This window comes from Salmo salar, chromosome 11 (assembly GCF_965601325.2).
Source record: "Salmo salar chromosome 11, fSalSal1, whole genome shotgun sequence".
NCBI classification, from domain to species: Eukaryota; Metazoa; Chordata; class Actinopteri; order Salmoniformes; family Salmonidae; genus Salmo; species Salmo salar.
The window spans coordinates 11,056,930-11,079,131 of NC_138301.1; the positions used below are offsets into that span (position 1 = coordinate 11,056,930).

Genomic DNA, 22,202 nt, shown 5'->3' on the forward strand with positions numbered 1-22,202 from the left:
TTTTAACTCAAATGACTGTCTTCTAATGGCAACTGACACTGGTCTCCCGTGGCCCTGCACAGCCTGGTCTCATAGAATAGACGTAACATAGTAAATGTAAATCCAGGACACTCAAATTAGTACTATATGTTATGTTTGGTATGGTTACATAAGACAGAAGGTTACTTAAGTAAAAAACAAAAGTAGGTTGGCTCTGAGACCAGGTTGCCCTGCAGGACTCTGCCTGGTCCTGTGGTCTGTAGCAGATGGCATTGTTTTATTGGCAGAAGATGAGAGAGAGAACATGGGAGGGATGGCTCACCCCAGAGGGCCATGAAGATGGAGAAGAAGACAGTGGCCGGGTTGTCAAAAAGATGGCTGGCCCTGGCCGTGCCGCATGCGGTCTTCAGCTTCCAGTAGCTGCAAGCACGGTCACACAGTGGGCACATGGTGATGTTGTTTCTCGGATCACAAATCTCCATGCTGCGTGGGAGAAGAACATTAGTGGAAAACCTCAGTAAAAGAGATCTAACCGTAATGAGCATAATCAGCATAAACTCAGTTACCAGTTTTAGAGGCTATAGAGTCCAACAGCAACGAGGAATGAAAGAATGTAGTAGTGCACAAAAAAAACTAATTCTTGCATGCGCCAGTTCCCGCAAAGGTTGTTATTTATCAAATTTTGAATTTGACTGGAAAGTGTGTGCGTATCTCCACGCAAATCTCAGACCATGCGTTTGCACAACTTCTAGTGGTTAATCAACAGTATTGCAAGCAAATATTGTCATTTTGGGAAATGGAGGTGGTTGATGAACAGTAATTATAATAAGGGTAGGCTAATAACAACACAGGTCTAACGATAAAACGGATGCATTTGCCGTTGGTAAGAAGATCACGTAGCAGCATTTATTTACTGCTACACAACAAATATTAGGCTACGATTCCATCGCTCATTTAATAGACAGGTAGCCTATGACAGTATGGGTAGGCTACAGTATTGCTGTGCAATAGGAGCACGACATAATGGCCTATTTAATCTCAGAGCCTATAACAAGGCAAGAGAAAGAAACACAATCATGTATTGTTAAACAAAATATTGAAAAAACAACCCGTATTTTGCATAGAAGTGCTGGCTGTAGGCAGCATTTACTTGAAATACCAAGAACGCACACAGACTGAAAATGACAAGCAATAACAAAACATTACGACATATCTGTGCAAGGCAACTGTTACAACACTGTGTTTAGCAACACTTGGGTTTTTGATAAACCATCACTAGTGCTTCCATGCCATTAGAAATCTAAACATATTGGTGTAGTTGTACGTCTAGTTATAAGTGACGTTGTTTGTAGTTGTGGGTTTCATTGTCGTTGTGGGAGGTCAGTGTACCTGGGAATGTCATTGTCCACAGTGGCACAGCCGTACAGGAACACTATGGCCCCCACTATGGCAGCAGGGATCAGCATCTGGGTGTAAACCCCCAGCCAGGCAAAGTACAGGCCAATCTTCTCCCCAAAGTACTTCCTGCAGGAGAGGAAGGAAAGCAGCACAGAGTACATACATCAGGAATCAATTCAGATATGGTGATTAACTAACATTAACTCAAGCCCATGATATATTGCTTTGTCTGTTTGCTACAATACAGTATAGTATGTACTCTCTGCATTGTCATGTCCTACAATTTAGAGCAGGATTCTCTCACCTGATTAACCCAATTGGTTGGTACTTGTAGAAGACACTGTAGCTTGCCCATTCTTCATACAAGATCTGACAAGACAATAACGGGTAAAACAACGTCTTTAATTAAACAAAATACTTAGAGGCAAATCCATGATGGAAAACAAAATGTAATTGAATTATTATTTAATCTAGCTTCTTATCTTACTTCTGAGACTCATTATAAAACAGAGGACAAGTCGGTTTGGGCTCATAAATGATTGAAATTCATCATGCAGATTATGCATTTAAAAAATGCTGATAGGAAACGGTCAGTCCCATCACAAAGCCCTTATGAAATATTGCATGGCCGTTACTAGTCACAGCTGTGCTGTGATCTCAATGCTATATTTGCAGCCTGAGTTTTGCCAAAGGCAAAGTACATTATGTCTGTGTGATTGAGTACATCTGTACACAGAATCAGTGCCATTAAGGCCCAGGGGCCGGTTGCATAAAACCCCTTAAGTTTATTTTCCCATGATCTTTTCCCTTAAAGTTTCCTTAACTTTAGTCAGTTGCAGAACACATTTTGAAACCTCTTAAGGATCCGCCCCTTTTTTTAAATTTTCGCCAAAAATGACATACCCAAATCAGGACCTGAAGCAAGGATATGCATAATCTTGATACCATTTGAAAGTAAACACTTTGAAGTTTGTGGAAATGTTAAATTAATATAGGAGAATATAACACATTAGATCTGGTAAAAGATAATACAAAGAAAAAAAACATGAAAACAAAGAAAAAAACATGAATTTTTTGTAATTTTTTTGTACCATCATCTTTGAAATGCCATAATGTATTATGCCAGCCCAGCAGCAATTTAGATTTTGCCCACTAGATGGCAGCAGTGTATGTGCAAAGTTTTAGACTGATCCAATGAACCATTGCATTTCTGTTCAAAATGTTGTGTCAAGACTGCCCAAATGTGCCCAATTGGTTTATTAATACATTTTCAAGTTCATAACTATGCATTCTCCTCAAACAATAGCATGGTATTCTTTCACTGTAATGGCTACTGTAAATTGGACAGCGCAGTTAGATTAGCAAGAATTTAAGATTTCTGCCAATATCAGATATGTCTTGTCCTGGGAAATGTTCTTGTTACTTACAACCTCATGCTAATCACATTAGCCTACGTCAGCTCAACTATCCCGCGGGGGACCAACTGATCCTGTAGAGGTTAACATGTTAAACTCTGACCCCCTCTGGTGGCATTTTCTAAATTATGCATAATATTGTATACTATTCTCATTAAGTAGAAATGGAAGAACTGTGGGATTCTGATAAAGGTGTCAGAAATAATGTTACTGGGCCTCCCAGTAATGAGTGGTGCAGCAGTCTAAGGCACTGCATTGCAGTGCTAGAGGCGTCATTACAGACCCGGGTTCGATCCCGGGATGTGTCACAACCGGCCGTGATTGGAAGTCCCATATAGCGGCGCACAATTGGCCCAGCATCGTCCGGGATGGGGGAGGGTTTGGCCGGGGGCTTTCCTTGGCTCATCACGCTATAGCGACTCCTTGTGGTGGGCCGGGAGCCTGCAGTTGAACTGTGTTTCCTCCAACACATTGGTGCGGCTGGCTTCCGGGTTAAGTGGGCGGGTGTTAAGAAGCGCGGTTTGGCGGGAGAACGCATGACTCGACCTTCGCCGCCCGAGTCTGTTGGGGAGTTGCAGCGATGAGACAAAGTCGAAATTGGGGAGAAAAAGGTGGTAAAAAACAAACAAAACAAAAAAATTATAATGTGACTACTACAAAGCCCAAGATACTAGCTAGCTAACAGGACTACCTAGCTAGCTTGCTTGCTCACAAGGCTAGCCAAGTTAGCTGCGTTGTTGATTGCATGCGATTGGCTATGGTCTTTGGGGTGGCACACAGCCTGGGAGACAGTGCTGCCTGTCAGGCATCATTCTAGGCTTGAATGCCCCACGAGCTCAGAAGCCCTTAGCTCAAGGTAAGGAACATTTAGCTTGCTAACATTCTAACTTATAAACTGATAATGAGCTCCAAACACAAATGAAAGCATAATGTTAGCATGAAACTTACCATCCCTTAGTGTAGCAATCAATAAAAACGCATGCACTGATCCACTGTGGACTCTGCCGCCTCAGCCATACTGACAATCTATCATCTTTACGTCCACTCCTATTTATAGAGTTTATCTCGTGATCTCGACAAAACAACTTTTATGTCGTGATCATAAGATAAATAAGTTGTGATCTCGATAACGAGGGAATTATTTTTATTCATATGTCCTCTCTGGACTTTTGTACTTAAGGGAACCACTTAAGATGTTTTATGAAACCGGGCCCAGGATCAGCATGTAGGGACAGGGTGCTGTGGTCTGCGTCGTCTGACAGGTCAAGATCATCCTTGAGCATCAAATGTTATTTAGATGACTATTATATTGCTACTCAGTAGTCGCTAGCGTGCATCTACATGAAATTATAGAAGTACATTTCACTGTTGGTCTCATGTTGTACTCCTCTGCCTGTCAGACATGAGGTTTCACTAATAATGTGCCATTGCTCTCAGGCAGGGAAATGGGCACCCAGGGGTCATGCCATCAGAGTCTCACAAATATCTTTCTTTACTGAACAGTGAACTGTAGTCCCAATGGCACAGCACCAAACAGAGCTTCAGTAGGTTTCTATCCTCCACCCCAATGGCCCTCTCTGTTCCCAAACAGAGCTCCCACTTTGCAAGACAAATTAGTGATGCCTGTGACTCATCATAGACCGGCGTAACACAGGACTGGAAAAACAACAAACCATGGAACAACTCATAACAACATCACCTCTAAAATGTGATCATGCCATCATCTCAAGGACATAAGTAATTTCTGTGAGAGAGCACTCCATTTGCTCTATGCACGGACTACAGAAGATGGGTGGGGAAAAACATACCACTGCCATACGGCAGCTTGGAAATTCCTTAGATTTTCTTTGCTCTGGGCTTAAATCGCTTAGATTCGACCAGACTGGTTGTTGTACAATGCTTGAGGATGGTGAAAAGAGATTAAGCCTGTTGCCGTGGTGACACTTTCAATACAGTGTCATTATTCTCTAAGCCAAATGGGGCTTTTCCTCTCCATCGTTGCTGAGGGCTTGCGTTTAGAGAGCATTTGAATTCTGTGCTTTAACCTTTTCAATATGCTCTGTCGCTATCGACAAGACTTTTCTGTCCTCACAATAAAATGGTTTATGATAATCGTTAACAGTGACACAAATAATGAATTAGTTGGTGACTTCATTGATTGCATATTGACATGACCGATGATTTGCTCGTCTCACCTTTCTGTCATTGGCCTCCGGCCCCATACCGTCAACATCCCCCTGCAAGACAAGTAATGACACAATGAGTGTTGTCTGGTCACAGAGCGCTTGGCTTTGCATGGGTATTGATAATATGTGTGGTAATATACCCACATCGTGAAGAGGGTATGCTGCAGTGTAAACACCATTGCCAAGGAGACTGGTGATTCCTGTAAATGTCATTTTCAAGAGATCAAATTTACTATCAAACAGAAGGCACACAATAGCAATAATATTCTACTACAGCATACTAGTGCTGTCTAGAAAGATAAGACAGATGTCATGTACAACCCTAAAGGATCCAAATTCATTGTAATATCCACAAGGCTCGGCTTACCCATGGTGTATTTGGCTTTAGTGCATCTTGTACGTTTCAACACTTCATAAACCTAAATGTGTAAATAACATAAATGTTAAAAAAAATTACTTCTGCAATGTATTAAGATGATCTCAGGTAATAATCACATCCAAATAGAGCAGAAATCCTGTCTTGTGCAATGAATTTGTTAAGAAATGGACCTCAACTCCTGGCCATTAATGAACAACTCTAAATGCATTGATGGGCAAGTTGTTTTCAAACTTCATGGCTATCTCCAAAGTCATTTTAGCTCAGTATTGATGTTTCTGTTGAGTGGTAAAGTTCTACACCATCTCCACTGGGAGCAACATCCGCTGATTGAGAAAGAATCCAATGAAAAATAAATCACATGAACAAAACAAATACATTTACTTGTGGTGTGAAGGGCTTTTTATTGACTTGCCCATCATTCAAGCAGATCTATAGTACTTACTATTGAGGCCCTGGTTTTGCTGTCGAAGAAAGACTCTCTGTCTGAGAGATCAAACCTGTTAATACAGAAGACAGAGGAGCCTTCTGTCAGTGGTTTATTTAAAGAGCCATGTACTCAACCAGGAGAAACTGTTAGTGTTCCGTGTTATCATATCAGATTTGTAGGTACCTGGACAGCAATATTTTTTTGTGTGGCCAAGATGACATACACATGTGTTGTCATTAGTTAGACCAGACATACAATACAAGGTGGTTACAAGGAGAATATGGTTGCAACATGTCTTGGTAGCTAGGGTTAGTCAGCAGCCTGGCCTACACAGTGTTCATTGAGAGTCAGGAGCTCAAAATAGCCTGTAACCTCTATGCCCACTCTCTTGAATAAAATCTAGCTTGTTTACTAGCCTCGCTCAAAACACATTAAAACATTGTGCTTTTTACAATACATAATATTCTAACATCCAAACGCGGATGAATTATTCCTTGAACATCAGAGGATAGGTCTCTGTTTAAAAATAATATTGAATCGCAGTGTGTCTTCCCGACCAACATCTTTGTTTAGATTTTGTATCCGTTGATTTTGTGCCTGTTGATTGCACCTCTACATTATTACCGTCATGGCACAGTGGGGCCATTAACCATGTCAAAAATGACAAAGAGCTCAAGACTGGTGAAGACTGCAGGGGTAGAAGGACAATTTAAATTCAATTTATTTCAGCTCAGCCATATCACATTATGGGGAAATGCACCTACTGAGATGAATAGTTACAGGTAGCAGCCAGTATCATTCATACATAATCACATATTCTGCACATAAAAGCATCCAGCTGACTAATTACAATCTTTAACACTAAAACTGCTGGGCCTTGTGGGACCCCCCTTCAAGCAAATGAGCAGTCATTTTGACTGTGACATTCTTACAGTGTAATTAATATTTCATATGTGCTATCGCAAAAAGTATCATTTGGTTGTGTTTATGAAGGTCTAAGGTAACAGAATACTCTTTATTTTATTTCAAATAACAATTGCATTTTCATTTGTTTATGTTACTGTAGGCTATACAGTATGTAAAGATTTTTTATTTTTTTTTTAAACACAAAAATGCAGGTGTTCAATCAATTTTATTAGTGGGGTGCCTTTGTTACAGCTATGAAACAGAAAGCATACAGTACCTCCATTGAACACGCTAACAGATTATTTTTATAATGAACCCCCCCCCCAAAAAAAACGAATACCCCAACCACCAAGGTGCGCAGTCAGCAAGACGCACAGTCTAATGATGAAAACATCAGTAGCCTAAGCATCATTATAAGTGTGTTTGATAAATAGTGAAAATCAGCACATAAGCAATAATGGCATTATAAGAAGTGTCGATATGACAGTAGTGAAAAATAGTCAATTATTTATTCGCTGGATACCATGGCGAATTTGTTTGTTTCTTTGTCATAAAAATGGAGGTAACGCATGATCTCTCTGAAGCAATCCCGTGACATGTTTTCTCAAAATAAAAGTATCCCATTCAAGTCTGACCAAAAGCTCTCAATACGCACGCTCTTTCCACCGAATACTCCACGGACGTACAGGATTAAAATGAACACCTCCAGGTCATCAACAGACAGATCCCAGGCAGTGTCCTTACTCCGTAATGACATTTGGTGTTGATAATCTCCATGTAGCAGTGTCATTGGCTTGTTCTATCTAAATGGTGCCATCCTTTCCGCTCTCCTCTCTCACTGTTCCATTTGGTTGTGGCGGGGGAACCTACGCAGTGCCCACCATTCTGGCTTTTTTTTGCACTTAAGCCTAGAAGGTGTAGGTTATTCAGGCTGAGGCTCAGAATCAGAAGAATAATCATCATGATTAATTTCTTCCCCGCCATCTGAGTCATTTTCATTGTAGCATCGCTAAGGCAACATGTGCATCCATTCATCTTGGTCTTCTCGCCATTGTAAATTACGCACGCTCTCACTATGTACACTATGTACTCCCCCAATATTGTTTTGTTGAAATGTCATGTCCTCATAAAACTGGTTATAACTCCAGTTCTGTTTGTCATATTGCGATTCTAACAACGGCAGTGTGTTATATAGACCTATTTAGGAAAAGTCAAGGACGGAGGCGGGCAAAACTGAAAAAATGGCAGAGTAATAATTGTTTTAAAATTTATGAGCAGTCAAAATGACTGCTTTAGCGGTTCTAGTGTTAATAACGCCACATCCAGTGCTGTAATGATTTCAATAGCTATACTGTGGCATTGTACCCATGTATTGCATTGAAAATACATTTCTTTCCGATTGCAATAAACATTTCAAGCCACTTTGAATTTCTCACATGCATAGTACTGGAAGTACACCCATTAACCTTTGAGCTCTGCATCGTTGATCACTTGTCAGAATGTACTTAATGTTCAATGATGAGACCAAACCCCTGAACCAATGCCACAGGTCTCAGTGCTACTACTATACTCACAGGTGCTGCTTTTCCCTGGAGAAAGGGTGGGAGAGATGCTTCACATTTTGGGCTCTATTCGGCTCCACTTTAGGATGAAGTGGTGCAGTCACTTTGCGGATGAACAGATTGATCCTCTCCACCACATCACTTCCCTGTTTGACCTCGTACACCTTAAGGGAAAGGGAAAACGGGAAGAAAACATGTTGAGAAATGAGTGCATGAAAGGCTATCAGTTACATTATTCTTGTTTGTTTTAACAATTTAGTCATTTAACAGACACTCTTATCCAGAGCGACTTACAATTAGTGCCTTCATCTTATGATAGCTAGGTGAGACAACAACCCATCACAATCGTATCAAGGACATGTTCCCTCAACAATGTGTTTATCAGCAACGTCAGTGCTAATAGAAAAAGACAAGTCCCTTTTTTATTTTGGGGGGGGAGAGGGGTGGGGAGGGTGGCGTCGGGGCGCTGTGAGAGTTATTTAAGGTACTCTTTAAAAAGAGATAGGGTTTTAGACATTTCAAACGTTGTGCAGGGACTTCGCTGTCCTGACTTTAGGGGGAAGCTTGTTCGAACATTGGGGTGCTAAGAGAAGGAAGAACTTTGACTGGCCTGAGCGGGAGCTGCCTTCCCATAGAAACTGACCAGTGATCTACAGTGATCCATCTAAAGGCAGGCCATACCTTTTTGGTGGGCATCTTGAGCTTCATGAATTCTGCCTCCCGACAGAGCACATTCCAGGGAGCATGGATCTTCAGGAAGCCAATTCCTGGGATTTTGTTCTGGAAAACGGAGAACGTGATGTTGAATAAAATAACAATAATAAGGCAAAAGGTTTTCATGGATATTTTAATGTGTGATGAAATAAGTTTCGCCTGTTTTATCTGCGTGATATATGCATCCCTAGAATGGAGCTACCGTCACATCTCTAAGGACTAATCAGTCTCTCCAAGGTAATGCACAGCAATGCTACTGCAGCATTGCAACTGAAAAAAAAGTCGCAATGCTACAATAGCAAGGATTGTTGTTGGTTTGAGTCAGCCAAAGGCTGTATCCACTTGAATAGAAAACAATGTCTCATAGTCTAATATATACCGGATAAAAGTTCTCTCTCCACAATCTCCTCTATCAAAAACAACAGTGGTTATGTAAGTCCCTCTCATATGCTTCTGACCTACATCCTCACACCTCCCAGCCCACTTCAGGGTCCTGGCCCTGTCTGTTGAGAACACTGTGGCAGACTACACTTTTCACAGCAATATCAAGCAGAACAGATCCTGCCAATTCTATTTTGGGGCTATGGTTCGATTATCCACAAACAACCCTCATTCATGGACAAAGTAAATTAATAAAATAAAACAGGGAGGGTTGTTCCGACTTACTCAACAAAGCATACAGATGTTGTCAATAAGTATGAAATAATTTTGAATTTGCCTTAATATCACTCAAAACAAAACTTCTCCCATGTGAGCAACAATCACTAAATGGTAAGAGACCTCTTCATGCATGCAATGGGAACCCAACTCCCACAGAACCACATGCCTCCTACCATTTTTCTGCAAAATGTCACGTAACAGACATTACAAAACACATAAACGATAAAAGATAGAACAGTAAACGCATGTCAAATCTTTACTTAAGTGGTTTCAGTAGTGGTTTGCAAAATGGAGTGGTTAGGAACTAGGCCTTACCATTACTCTTTCATACAGGGCAGTTTCTCATGGTTTTTAAATCCCAAATATGTTTTATGCTGTATACTGTAGGTATTTCAATCTGAATGGAAGACACAATGGCTGCGGTCCAAACACTTAAAAGACACAACCTCGTCCACTTACCATCGCCTTGTGCCCTTTGGGGAATCCCCGTTGCCATCTTGCAGGGCGGGTCAAATGATTAGCTAAGCAAGGGAAGTTTGCAACGTAAGCCCCTCAGCCCTCGTTTTTAGTCGGCTTTGCGAGTATACAATTATGTTCACTCCGGGGCCTGAAACTCCCCATATGTCACGCCCTGATCTGTTTTGCACATCTTCCCCATTATCCCCTGTGTATTTATACCTGTGTTCTCTGTTTGTCTGTTGCCAGTTCGTTTTGTTCGTAGAACCTACCAGCGTTTTGTTTTCCCTGCTCATGCCTGTTTTCCTGCTCCCGTTGTCTAGTTTCCCGGTTCTGACCGTTCTGCCGGCCCTGACCCTGAGCCCGCCTGCTGTCCTGTACATTACACCCTCTCTGGATTATTGACCCGTGCCTGCCTTGACCTGTCGTTTGCCTTCCCCTGTTCAAGGAAAAAACGTTTGTTTTCATCACTTTTCTTCACTGTCTGCACCTGGGTCATACCTTGTGATACCATAATTCAATTCGCAACGATTGTACATCCGCTAAGAAAAGTCAATGAAAACTCAATGGAGAAGTCAACATACAAGTGTAAGTAAAAACAAAAGCAAATAAGTTAGAAATTGTGCTACTAATGCACATGATGGCACAAACACATCTCGTAAAAAGTAAATATGTTTTTTTTTGGGATATCTTTTGGAAGTTCCAGCTAGGCAGGCTAACGTTAGTTAGCTAATTAATTTACTAGCCATCATACAGTAGGCGTATATTAATAATCAATTATTTAATATACAGTTGAAGTCCGAAGTTTACATACACTTAGGTTGGAGTCATTAAAACTCGTTTTTCAACCACTCCACAAATTTCTTGTTAACAAACTATAGTTTTGGCAAGTCGGTTAGGACATCTACTTTGTGCATGACACAAGTCATTTTTCCTACAATTGTTTACAGACAGATTATTTCACTTATAATTCACTGTATCACAATTCCAGTGGATCAGAAGTTTACATACACTAAGTGCCTTTAAACAGCTTGGAAAATTCCCGAAAATTATGTCATGGCTTTAGAAGCTTCTGATATGCTAATTGACATAATTTGAGTCAATTGGAGGTGTACCTGTGGATGTATTTCACGTCCTACCTTCAAACTCAGTGCCTCTTAACTTTACATCATGGAAAAATCAAAATAAATCAGCAAAGACCTAAAAAAAAATTGTAGACCTCCACATGTCTGGTTCATCCTTGGGAGCAATTTCCAAACGCCTGAAGGTACCACGCTCATCTGTACAAACAATAGTACGCAAGTATAAACACCATGGGACCACACAGCCGTCATACCGCTCAGGAAGGAGGCACGTTCTGTCTCCTAGAGAGGAATGTACTTTGGTGCGATAAGTGCAAATCAATCCGAGAACAACAGCAAAGGACCTTGTGAAGATGCTGGAGGAAACAGGTACAAAAGTATCTATATCCACAGTAAGACGAGTTCTATATCGACATAACCTGAAAGGCCGCTCAGCAAGGAAGAAGCCACTGCTCCAAAACCACCATAAAAAAGCCAAACTACAGTTTGCAACTGCACATGGGGACAAATATCATACTTTTTGGAGAAATGTCCTCTGGTCTGATGAAACAAAAATAGAACGGTTTGGCCATAATGACCATCGTTATGTTCGGAGGAAAAAGGGTGATGCTTGCAAGCTGAAGAACACCATCCCAACCGTGAAGCACGGGGGTGGCAGTATCATGTTGTGGGGGTGCTTGCTGCAGGAGGGACTGGTGCACTTCACAAAATAGATGGCGTCATGAGGCAGGAAAAGGTATTGGAGTGGCCTTCAAAAGCCCTGACCTCAATCCTATAGAAAAGTTTTGGGCAGAACTGAAAAAGTGTGTGCGAGCAAGGAGGCCTACAAACCTGACTCAGTTACACCAGCTCTGTCAGGAGGAATGGGCCAGAATTCACCCAACTTATTATGGGAAGCTTGTGGAAGGCTACCCGAAATGTTTGACCCAAGTTAAACAATTTAAAGGCAATGCTACCAAATACTAATTGAGTGTATGTAAACTTTTGACCCACTGGGAATGTGTTGAAAGAAATAAAAGCTGAAATAAATCCTTCTCTCTACAATTATTTCACATTCTTAAAATAAAGTAGTGATACTAACTGACCTAAAACAGGGAATTCTTACTAGGGTTAAATGTCAGGAATTGTGAAAAACTGAGTTTAAATGTATTTGGCTAAGGTGTGTGTAAACTTCCGACTTCAACTGTAGGTAGACATGCACTCATAATTGACTGTAGCGCATATGAAGTACCCACGAGCTACCAGTGGCTGAAAACACAAGTGATGAATGATAAATGATTAATGGGTCAATAGCCACTCTCTAGAGTGTATATAATAACCTATGACATTAGGCCTTTCTTTTGCTTGTAAGGCTGAAAAGAATTACTCCCATTGTAGAGAAAATCTATTGCACATGCTGCCCTTTCTTATCAAATCCATATTTGATGAAAGCTGTTCATTTGATAAAGATCAATAATGTGACGAATGCAGGTCAATTGTAGATTTGAAAAATCATATCTGATCACAGTAAACCCTCAACGCAAGAGGAAGTTCAATGTGCTTTGTTCCAGTATGAAGAAGGTGCATTCTACAATCGCTACATGAACAATAGATGGACAAATGTCAACCAGTCAATATAAGGAGGAATGGAGAATTAAGTCGCGTTCAATGGAACAACATGACCTCAAAGACAATATCTGAACATTTGATTGCCAAGATGTGAAAGAATGCAGCTACAAGCAAGCGTCTAGTCTAAATGCACAACCACACCAGGGCTTGAATATTACGCTGGTGTCTACTACAACATAGGTTGATCAACATTTTTGGTATCAGTTAGGTTAGGCAGTCTAATTGCTAGGTTATTCCAAAAAGACCTTGAGATGTTCTACTGTTGAGGTTTTCAAACGTGTGGTGAAAACACACAGTCCAAGGCCACTAACTCACCCCCTCATCCTTCTCTAGCTCCAGGCCCATCTCTCGAAGGTTATCCTCAAACTCAGTCTGGCGGAAGCGCTTGTCATCCTCATGGTAGTCATGGCGATGCTTGTGGGCAGCAACCTCAGGGTCTTCTTTGGGTGGTGGCGTGTCCCGACCTCTCATCATGCTCAGACTGCGGCGCAGGCTCCTGAGGATGCGGTAATCCCCGAAGTGGGATGTCTTGCGACGAAAACTCTGGGGTTTCTGGATATGATATGTGAGAACGTAGTCCACCCGCCGCTGGCCATCCTGGAATGTAGGCCCCTGTTTTGGGCCTGAGGCTGCCTCATCTGACTTGAGGGAGTTCAAGGGCTGAGAAGAGAGAGAAAGGGGGATTATAGTTTTAATGGAGACATGTTGGCAGATCATGAGGAGAAGGCATGTGGCATTCTAGCCTGTGAGAGTTTGTTGTGTGTACATCTGTTTATCTTTTAAATTGCAATAGCTTATTAAGCCTTGTGGACAGTCAATTCCCCTCCACCGTGATAAATCAGTGCACTCAACCACATCTCTGCTACTGCCTACTTCAAGGAGTGGGAATTGAATAATTTTGTACAGATGAAATGCTGCCCCTCAAAAGATGACAAAATAAACTTTGCACACTGCAACACATTACGTTAGACTTTCTTATAATACTGTCCTAATCCAACTCATGAAGACATACTGTACCTGAAGACCAGTGACCAAATCAATTATACGCTTCTTGACAGTACGACTCATAGAGGAACATATGTTAACAAATTGACTGTGGTGTTTGTCTTCGCCTGTGACCTAAAAACATTTTTGCTTCATTGTCCTTGAATACATTATTTGTTAGTGTGAAATGTTAGTGTGAAATTAGATTGGGCAGCAAATTGAAGTATGGTTTTAAATTAAACGGAATGTTAAAAAAAATGATATATAGTGCCAGTCAAAAGTTTGGACACACCTACTCATTCAAGGGTTCTTCTTTATTTTTACTCTTTTGTAGAATAATAGTGAAGACATTAAAACTATGAAATAACATATATGGAATCATGTAGTAACCAAAAAAGTGTTAAACAAATCAAAATATATTTTATGTTTTAGATTCTTCAAAGTAACAACCCTTTGCCTCGATGACAGCTTTGCACACTCTTATCATTCTCTCAACCAGATTAAACTGGAATGCTTTTCCAACAATCTTGAAGGAGTTCCCACATATGCTGACCACTTGTTGGCTACTTTTCCTTCACTCTGCGGTCCAACTCATCCCAAACCATCTCAATTGGGTTGAGGTCGGGTGATTGTGGAAGCCAGGTCATCTGTTGCAGCACTCCATCACTCTCCTTCTTGGTAAAATAGCCCTTACACAGGCTGGAAGTATGTTGGGTCATTGTCCTGTTGAAAAACAAATGATAGCCTCACTAAGCGCAAACCAGATGGGATGGCGTATCACTGCAGAATGCTGTGGTAGCCATGCTGGGTAAGTGTGCCTTGAATTCTAAATAAATCACAAACAGTGTCACCAGCAAAGCACACCCACACCATCCCACCTCCTCCTCCATGCTTCACGCTGGGAACCACACATGCGGAGATCATCCATTCACCTACTCTGCGTCTCACAAAGACACGGCGGTTGGAACCAAAAATCTCAAATTTGGACTCATCAGACCAAAGGACAGATTTCCACCGATCTAATGTCCATTGCTCCTGTTTCTTGGCCAAAGCAAGTCTCTTCTTCTTATTGGTGTCCTTTAGTAATGGTTTCTTTGCAGCAGTCTGACCATGAAGGCCTGATTCACGCAGTCTCCTCTGAACAGTTGATGTTGAGATGTATCTATTACTTGAACTCTGTGAAGCATTTCTGAGGCTGGTAACTCTAAACAGCGTATCCTCTGCAGCAGAGGTAACTCTGGGTCTTCCTTTCCTGTGGCAGTGCTCATGAAAGACAGTTTCATCATAGCGCTTGATGGTTTTTGTGGCTGCACTTGAAGAAACTTTCAAACTTCCTGAGATTTTCCGGATTGACTGACCTTCATGTCTTAAAGTAATGATGGACTGTCATTTGTCTTTGCTTATTTGAGCTGTTCTTGCCATAATATGGACTTGGTCTTTTACCAGATAGGGATATCTTCTGTATACCAACCCTACCTTGTCTCAACACAACTGATTGGCTCGCATTAAGAAGGAAAGAAATCCCACATATTAACTTTTAACAAGGCACACCTGTTAATTGAAATGCATTCCAGGTGACTACCTCCTGAAGCTGGTTGAGAGAATGCCAAGAGTGTGCAAAGCTGTCATCAAGGCAAAGGGTGTGTAATGACTGTACTGTGAGGATCCAGATGGGTCGGATTAGCTTTTCAGTGGATGTCTTCGGCCAGACCCTCTCACCCACAGAGGGGGAGGTTGGAGCTGGTGCGGGGTTGACAGTTCACACCCTGTTGTAAAATCAGGGATTAGAACTTTCAGCAATCTCCCTCTCCAAAATCACACAGGAATGTGCCTTTGTTTTCACAGACATTTCCCGACGAAACTCTAACATGTTCTAAAGCGAATATTGTAACAATATTTATAACATAGAATGTGGGGAATGGTCAGAGGCGATCTAAAGAGTAATAATGTAATTTTGGTTGTTATTTTGTGATGTTATAAGAAAAATTATAAAGGAAATACTGTAACTTGAAAAGTATACACACTACATGTACGAAGTCTCCATCCTACCCGTTGTGTATGAAATATGAAAAATTATGAAAGTGTTTTTGTTGACCTTTTCATACTGGAGTTCCAAATACATCTCATATCTATTTTATGCACGAGATGTCAGAATACGCTAACTGTTCAAACAGGACAGTTAATCTGCGCTGCTCTCAAACCAAGGCTCTCAAACATGTTTTTATTTATAGACTGTTTCAACTTGTCAATTTCAAATTATTTTCTAACAGGTGTGTTCCGCCTCCTTATTAATTCACATAAAAGTAGGCCATTTCACTTTTGCGGCCAACACATTTTTGGGGCATTACTGACCCGGACAAACTTCCCTAAGCACCAATTGTTTCTGCAAATCAAGTCTACAGAAATTTGCGCATCTCCAGTCAAAACAGGACCTGCACACACGTGTTCATATTTTCCATCTGGTGCCCGCATCACATTCATTGTTGTTTTCATTACTACATGATAATACATTTGGAAATGTGTGCGTTCATATCAAAGTAAGTGCCTTATTACGTTATAATAGTTTCTGTACGTCGTGTTATGTCGTTTCTACTGTAGCTCACTGAATGTATGTAGCTTAATATATTTCTGTGTAATCCTTATAACCGCGGACACGCGAGGTAACGTTACTAATTTCATATAACCTTTATGGTGTTATATTCAATCGTGCTTATGTAGCTAGCTACATTCTTCTATTAGCTCTGTAAAACAATGCTAATTGCGTCAGAGAAGTATTAGCTTGTGTTGTATTTTGAAACTACCCTGGCCTTATGACCATGGTTTGTTTTCATTCAGCCTATTTAGCATAGCTCTGTTCTGCCCTGCCCTGCCCTTGTGGAGCATATTCTTATATGTTATTTTTAAAATATTTTTTACAAACATTTTGTAATATGTTATTTTTATAGCAGCGTTATTATGTTGCTTCTTTGTAATGTTGTTTTATTGCTATATCCTGATATTGTATTCTAATTAGTAATAATTCCTCTTTACTCTGTACTTTCAGAAACCACACACACAAACAGTATTTGTCAATATCATAACTGGAAGTGGGCATCTTTCGAGCGGAAGATTGAGGACAGCTTTTGTATGATGTGTAGACTATGTCCTGGACAATTCCTGTCTTCACGTCACACATGACAAAGAACTTGACCCTAAACCTGTGCCTTTTGGAGGGAATATATTGATGGGACGCCAGCCTACCCTTCCATAACATCAGGGACTCATCAATGTGTAAGTCATTGTATGGCACAAAGACCTGACCAAATGCTGATGTCAGGCTGATAAGAACATTTGCTATTTTGTGTAACGGGTCATTTAGGTTGGCATTAGCATTGTTGACAAAATGCAGGCATCGCAGCAGAACTAGGAAGCGGTCCTTGGGAAAAGAGGTTGGCAAAGACGGGAGTTACAAACATAGGATCTGTGCTCCAGTATTCTCTTAGGGAGTTCTTCTTTACTATTCCCATGAGAAGGACTGTCACCAGGAAGGTATACATTTCACTAATTGTGGTTGTCACCCATTTAGTGAGTTTCCCCCTCACTCCTGGCTCTCTTTTCTGTAGCTCCAAGGCATAGCGATTGGTCTCCTCTACTATGTCTCCCAACAGCTTCTCTGTCAGAAACAGCTTGAAGCACTGCCTCAGGGGGAATGGAAAGGGGCTTTGCACTCCAGACTGGGACTCATCAAAGCAAACAGCAGGGCCAGGAGGGGTGAAATGGCTGGCGGCCTTCCAGCTACCACAGAACTCCTGTTCTGCATCCACTGTCAGTCTGCCTTCATCACCACCAGCATCTTCAAAGGGACCTGGGACTTCGTCAGTGGACAAGGGGTCCTCAGATTCAGGGTTCTCAATGGCCACAAGGTTGGGGCAGCTCCTCACTGTCACTGTCAGAATCTGATTCCTGACTTTCATAATCAGACTCATTGTCAGAATTTATAAAAATCTATGGAATTTCCCCAATTGTGAGTTATCTCCTTATGAAAGACATTACTAATGCTACAGCTTAGCTCACTAGCTACATACATAAATAACAACACTGAATGTCTCAGAGTGGGAGTGAGAGGTTACGTGGTTGCCTGCCGGCATGCGCCACTTGTATCAATACATCACTATCACAAAATGTTTTGTGTGGTAATTATTTATTAATTTACTGTTTTATTCACGTTTTCAAGTACTGGTGACAAATCATGCATTCTGATTCTTGCATAGATTGTAATGGACACATATTATGTGTGTAAAATACCTATTTGAAGGTTTTACTGATTATGATGAGCTAAGCTAATTCCAGCTATGTGTGGAGCCATGTTTGTTGACATACAATGAATTCTGGGTTTCACGTAAACGTCTGTTGGACCAAAGCTGCTATAACAAAATGAGGTGAGGGAGGGTTCACTCAGTTTTCGAGTAAACTTCTGGAAGTGAATGATGTGATGTGAAAGATGGTAGACGACACACCCTCTTCAACATGCATACTATAGACAAAACTAATCTTGTCTCCTCAAATTATCTTTAGTTGATGCGAAAAAATAAACATGGGGGCGCGCACATTGTCGGATTACTTACGATTTCTAGAAAGTATTTTACTCAATTATTTTATTCAATGGTGAGCTCACCCCATGATGTGATTAGTTATAAATAGTAATTGCTATTAGCTAATTCATATTGTAGTTTCTGTCAACCAAGAGTTATAAAAGTATGACCGCTTGTGTTACCTCAATCTTTCCTCAGTTAGCACTAGGACAAAAGTAGTCTAAATTTTTTCAGTTTGGATGATTGTGTTATGCTGTAGCTACTGTGAATATCTGAACATTGCATCCAAAAATAAACTCGTCACATTCTGAACATAACTTTATAAGGACTGTGTTTGTGCAAAATGTTTCTGTGAAAAAACAGTGTGGCCAGCTCAAATGCTGATTGTTGCGTCAATCGAAAATGGACGTTCTAAATAAGCATTCTAATCACACAGGTTTGAGCGTACGCTACAGGGACCACTGTAGAATGATCACACAAGTTTGTTGGTATGTATGAAAAGGTTAAGAGAGGGATGTGATCTTAGAAACTATAACCAAATTGAGATGGTTTGGGATGAGTCAGAACGCAGAGTGAAGGAGAAGCAGCCAACAAGTGCTCAGCATATGTGGGAACTCCTTCAAGACCGTTGGAAAAGCATTCCAGGTGAAGCTGGTTGAGAGAATGTCAAGAGTGTGCAAAGCTGTCATCAAGGCAAAGGGAGGCTATTTGAAGAATATAAAATAAATGTTGATTTGATTAACACTAATTTGGTTACTACATGATTCCATGTTTTATTTCATAGTTTTGATGTCTTCACTATTATTCTACAATGCAGAAAATTGTAAAAATGAAGAAAAACCCTTGAATGAGTAGGTGTTTTAACATTTTTGACCGGTAGTGTAGATTAAAATCGTTTTTGCAGCTTCCAACGATTCAAAACCTAAACTTTAAATAAAACATTTAAAAAAATAAAAATAATAAAGAGCAAGCTATCAGAGGGGGTGGCCCCCATTCTCCCGCTAATTAATGAACCCTCACCCATAGAAAGATTGATCGCTGATCTCAGCAGCGATATAAACCCAAACTATACCATAAGAAGAAAAGAAACTGCAGAAATTGCGACAGACACCCTCCAGAATAAACCTTCAGGCGCAGGCCTTGTAAAGGTTCTCTCCAGTATAGCCCTGATATATGGCCGCCAGCAGAGATTGACATCGGTCCTATACCGCAGTGCACAGCAGAAGCACGAGCAAGAAACGGTTGACATAAAGGGACAGGTGGAGGGAACCGGGAAACGAATGACAAAAGACGAGGAAAAAAATACTGATTGCGGATTGCGGCCTACCCTGTCCATAGCTAAATTGCTCCAGGAAATTCTAGACCTCAATTACGCCCCCACCCTTGACCGTGCGCACAGAAGCCTACAGTCTGCACCGAAGAATGGGGAGCTGCCCAGACCCATCGTAGTTAAATTCCACTACCTTCAGGAGAAGGAGGATGTCTTCCGTAAGGCATGACGAGCGGCTACCATCACCTACGACGGCCGGAATATTTGTATTTACCCAAACTACACGGCGGCAGCCATGAAGAAGAGGTCAGCCTTCAACGAGGTGAGGGGGCTCCTACACCGCTGTCTGTGCACCAAGTTCGGCATTCTTTACCCAGCTGTACTGAAGATCACTACTCCCTCCTGCGAGCAGAAGACATTCTTAGACCCAACCAGGGCAAAAGAATACATCGTCAAGCACCTACATCCTACGGAGGACAGGTGACATACAACTAACTAGCCATTGTAGGCCAATACTCTGCCCCTGCGCTAACCATGCTAACGCGGCAAAGGACCAACTAGTGAACTCATATCTTGATTAGAAACGTGCCTCCACCCTGCTGCCAAAAAGGGACAATTATTCTTCCAGTAACTTAACATTATGAACAATGATGATATGTATAGGGTGAAATGTTCTCACAAGGAAAATATAGTTTGAATAGTATTTTATTTACAGTACATGGCACAATTAGCTTTACACAACTAGCTGCGGCTGTACAGCCTCAGTGCTAGGTGGCGCGGTACTAATTAGCCTAGTTGCTACCTAAGGCTAGCCACTGAGCTCTCTTTCCATGCCTTAATAGGATACTCTAATAACATACTGTGAGCATGTTTAATACATACTCCCAAAGGACCACGTGTATTATTCTTTACTATTTGACTGGTTGGTCCGCCTTGGTGCTTAGTGGCGGTTGGAACAGGAGCGCAGGTTGTATAGCTGAGCGAGCAGTGCAGGACGGGTATTAATTACCAAGCATTTGCCAATCATTTTTTGGCGTTCTGGGTTGTTAGGATGTTCAACCGCGGGTTACATTTATACAAATTTTCAATTATACTGGGTTTGTTTTCCTATTTACTTATTATTTAAATATTTTGTATATATAGATATATTTTTTATTTCTTAAGTCATCCCAAGGGGATGGGGTTGGTGGGGGGAACATATACCGTGGGGGGAACAGAAACTGCCACAGACACCTACCCAGGCGAGTATTTCGGTTTTGCTTAAAAAGGACAAGAATCCCCCTAGACTGTGGCTCAAACCACCTTTTGTGCTGCAATTATGAAATTCCCACTAAGGTCCTCTCACGCCGTTTAGAGACAGTGATGCCTAATATAATAATTAACTCTGACAGGTAGGCAATCTTTCTATAACATGCACTGGCTATTTAATGTTCTTGATTCTGCCCACTCAACTCTACAGACAGAAGTTGTCATCTCTCTTGATGCTGAAAAGGTTTTTGACCGGGTTGACTGGGAATATCTATTTACAGTACTAGAGAGATTTGGGTTTGGCCCGTCATTCCTTTACTGGATTAAGATTTTGTACTCGTTCCCAGTGGCTTCTGTTCGCACCAACAATGTTACCTCCAGCTACTTCCCTCTTCACAGGGGGGCCAGGCAGGGTTGCTGTTTATCCCCTTTCCTAATAGATATGGCTATTTAGCCTCTTGCTATCGCCCTGTGGTTGGGGGAGAGGATTAAGGGAATACTAAGGGGCGACATAAGTCTTCTTTTATACATTTCTAACCCTGTGGAGTCTATACCCTATCTCTTGGACATGCTACAAGGCTTTGGGACATTCTCTGGTTATAAGTTAAACCTAACAAAAAGTGTGCTCCTCCCCATTAATCAGTTAGCACAAGAAACTGGGTATGCCAACTTCCCATTTAAGGTAGAGCATCAGGTCTTTACTTATTTGGGGATACATGTCACACGCTCATTTAAGACTCTGTTTAAACATAACTTCAAAACATTCCTGGAGCGCACTAAGCAGGATTTCATAAGGTGGTCTTCCCATTTCATCAGCAGGTCGCATTAATTCTGTTAAGATGACTATACTACCTAGATTTTTGTACTTATTCCAAATGATTCCCATTTTTCTGCCAAAGTCAATGTTCAAAAAACTGGACAGCTACATTTCCAACTTCATTTGGAATAAGTCAAATACAGGAATGAGAAAGGTATATCTAGTAGAGACCTAAGCCTGAAGGCCTTCCAATTTCTTTACACTAATACTAGTCATGCAAATATATCTAAATGTGTTTATTGGGTTTCTACATTTTAAAACAAGGATGGTTCAACTTGGGCCATCATGGAGCTACAGTCAAGCCTTCCAACTTCTCCTGTCTTGCTCCTGTGCTCCCCACTGTCCATGAACCTTGGCACACATGTTTTGAATCCCATTGTCAAGAGCTCCCTTAAAATCTGGGCCCAATTCCAAAATCACTTTAGCCTTAAACAAGCAAGCAGCTTCTCTCCATTAACATCTAATCATCTCTTCCCAGCGTCACAGACTGACACAGCATTGCAGTTCTGGCATAGGAACGGTCTGGTGTTTTTTTTATGA

At 41.2% G+C, this 22,202-nt stretch overlaps 1 protein-coding gene across 2 annotated transcripts in view; it reads right to left on the reverse strand.

The window, feature by feature from the left end:
* LOC106561971 (anoctamin-1) overlaps positions 1–22,202 on the reverse strand; it is a 70,329-nt gene that overhangs the window by 22,370 nt on the left and 25,757 nt on the right. For both annotated transcript variants that reach the window (XM_082957738.1, XM_014126465.3), the window contains exons 3-12: positions 13,088–13,432; positions 8,934–9,032; positions 8,265–8,416; positions 5,800–5,854; positions 5,346–5,397; positions 5,123–5,178; positions 4,988–5,029; positions 1,682–1,746; positions 1,369–1,503; positions 302–462 (exon numbers count right to left, since the gene is read on the reverse strand). In XM_082957738.1, coding sequence (XP_082813864.1) covers positions 302–462; positions 1,369–1,503; positions 1,682–1,746; positions 4,988–5,029; positions 5,123–5,178; positions 5,346–5,397; positions 5,800–5,854; positions 8,265–8,416; positions 8,934–9,032; positions 13,088–13,432 — 1,162 coding nt within the window. The remainder of the gene's footprint in view (positions 1–301; positions 463–1,368; positions 1,504–1,681; positions 1,747–4,987; positions 5,030–5,122; positions 5,179–5,345; positions 5,398–5,799; positions 5,855–8,264; positions 8,417–8,933; positions 9,033–13,087; positions 13,433–22,202) is intronic.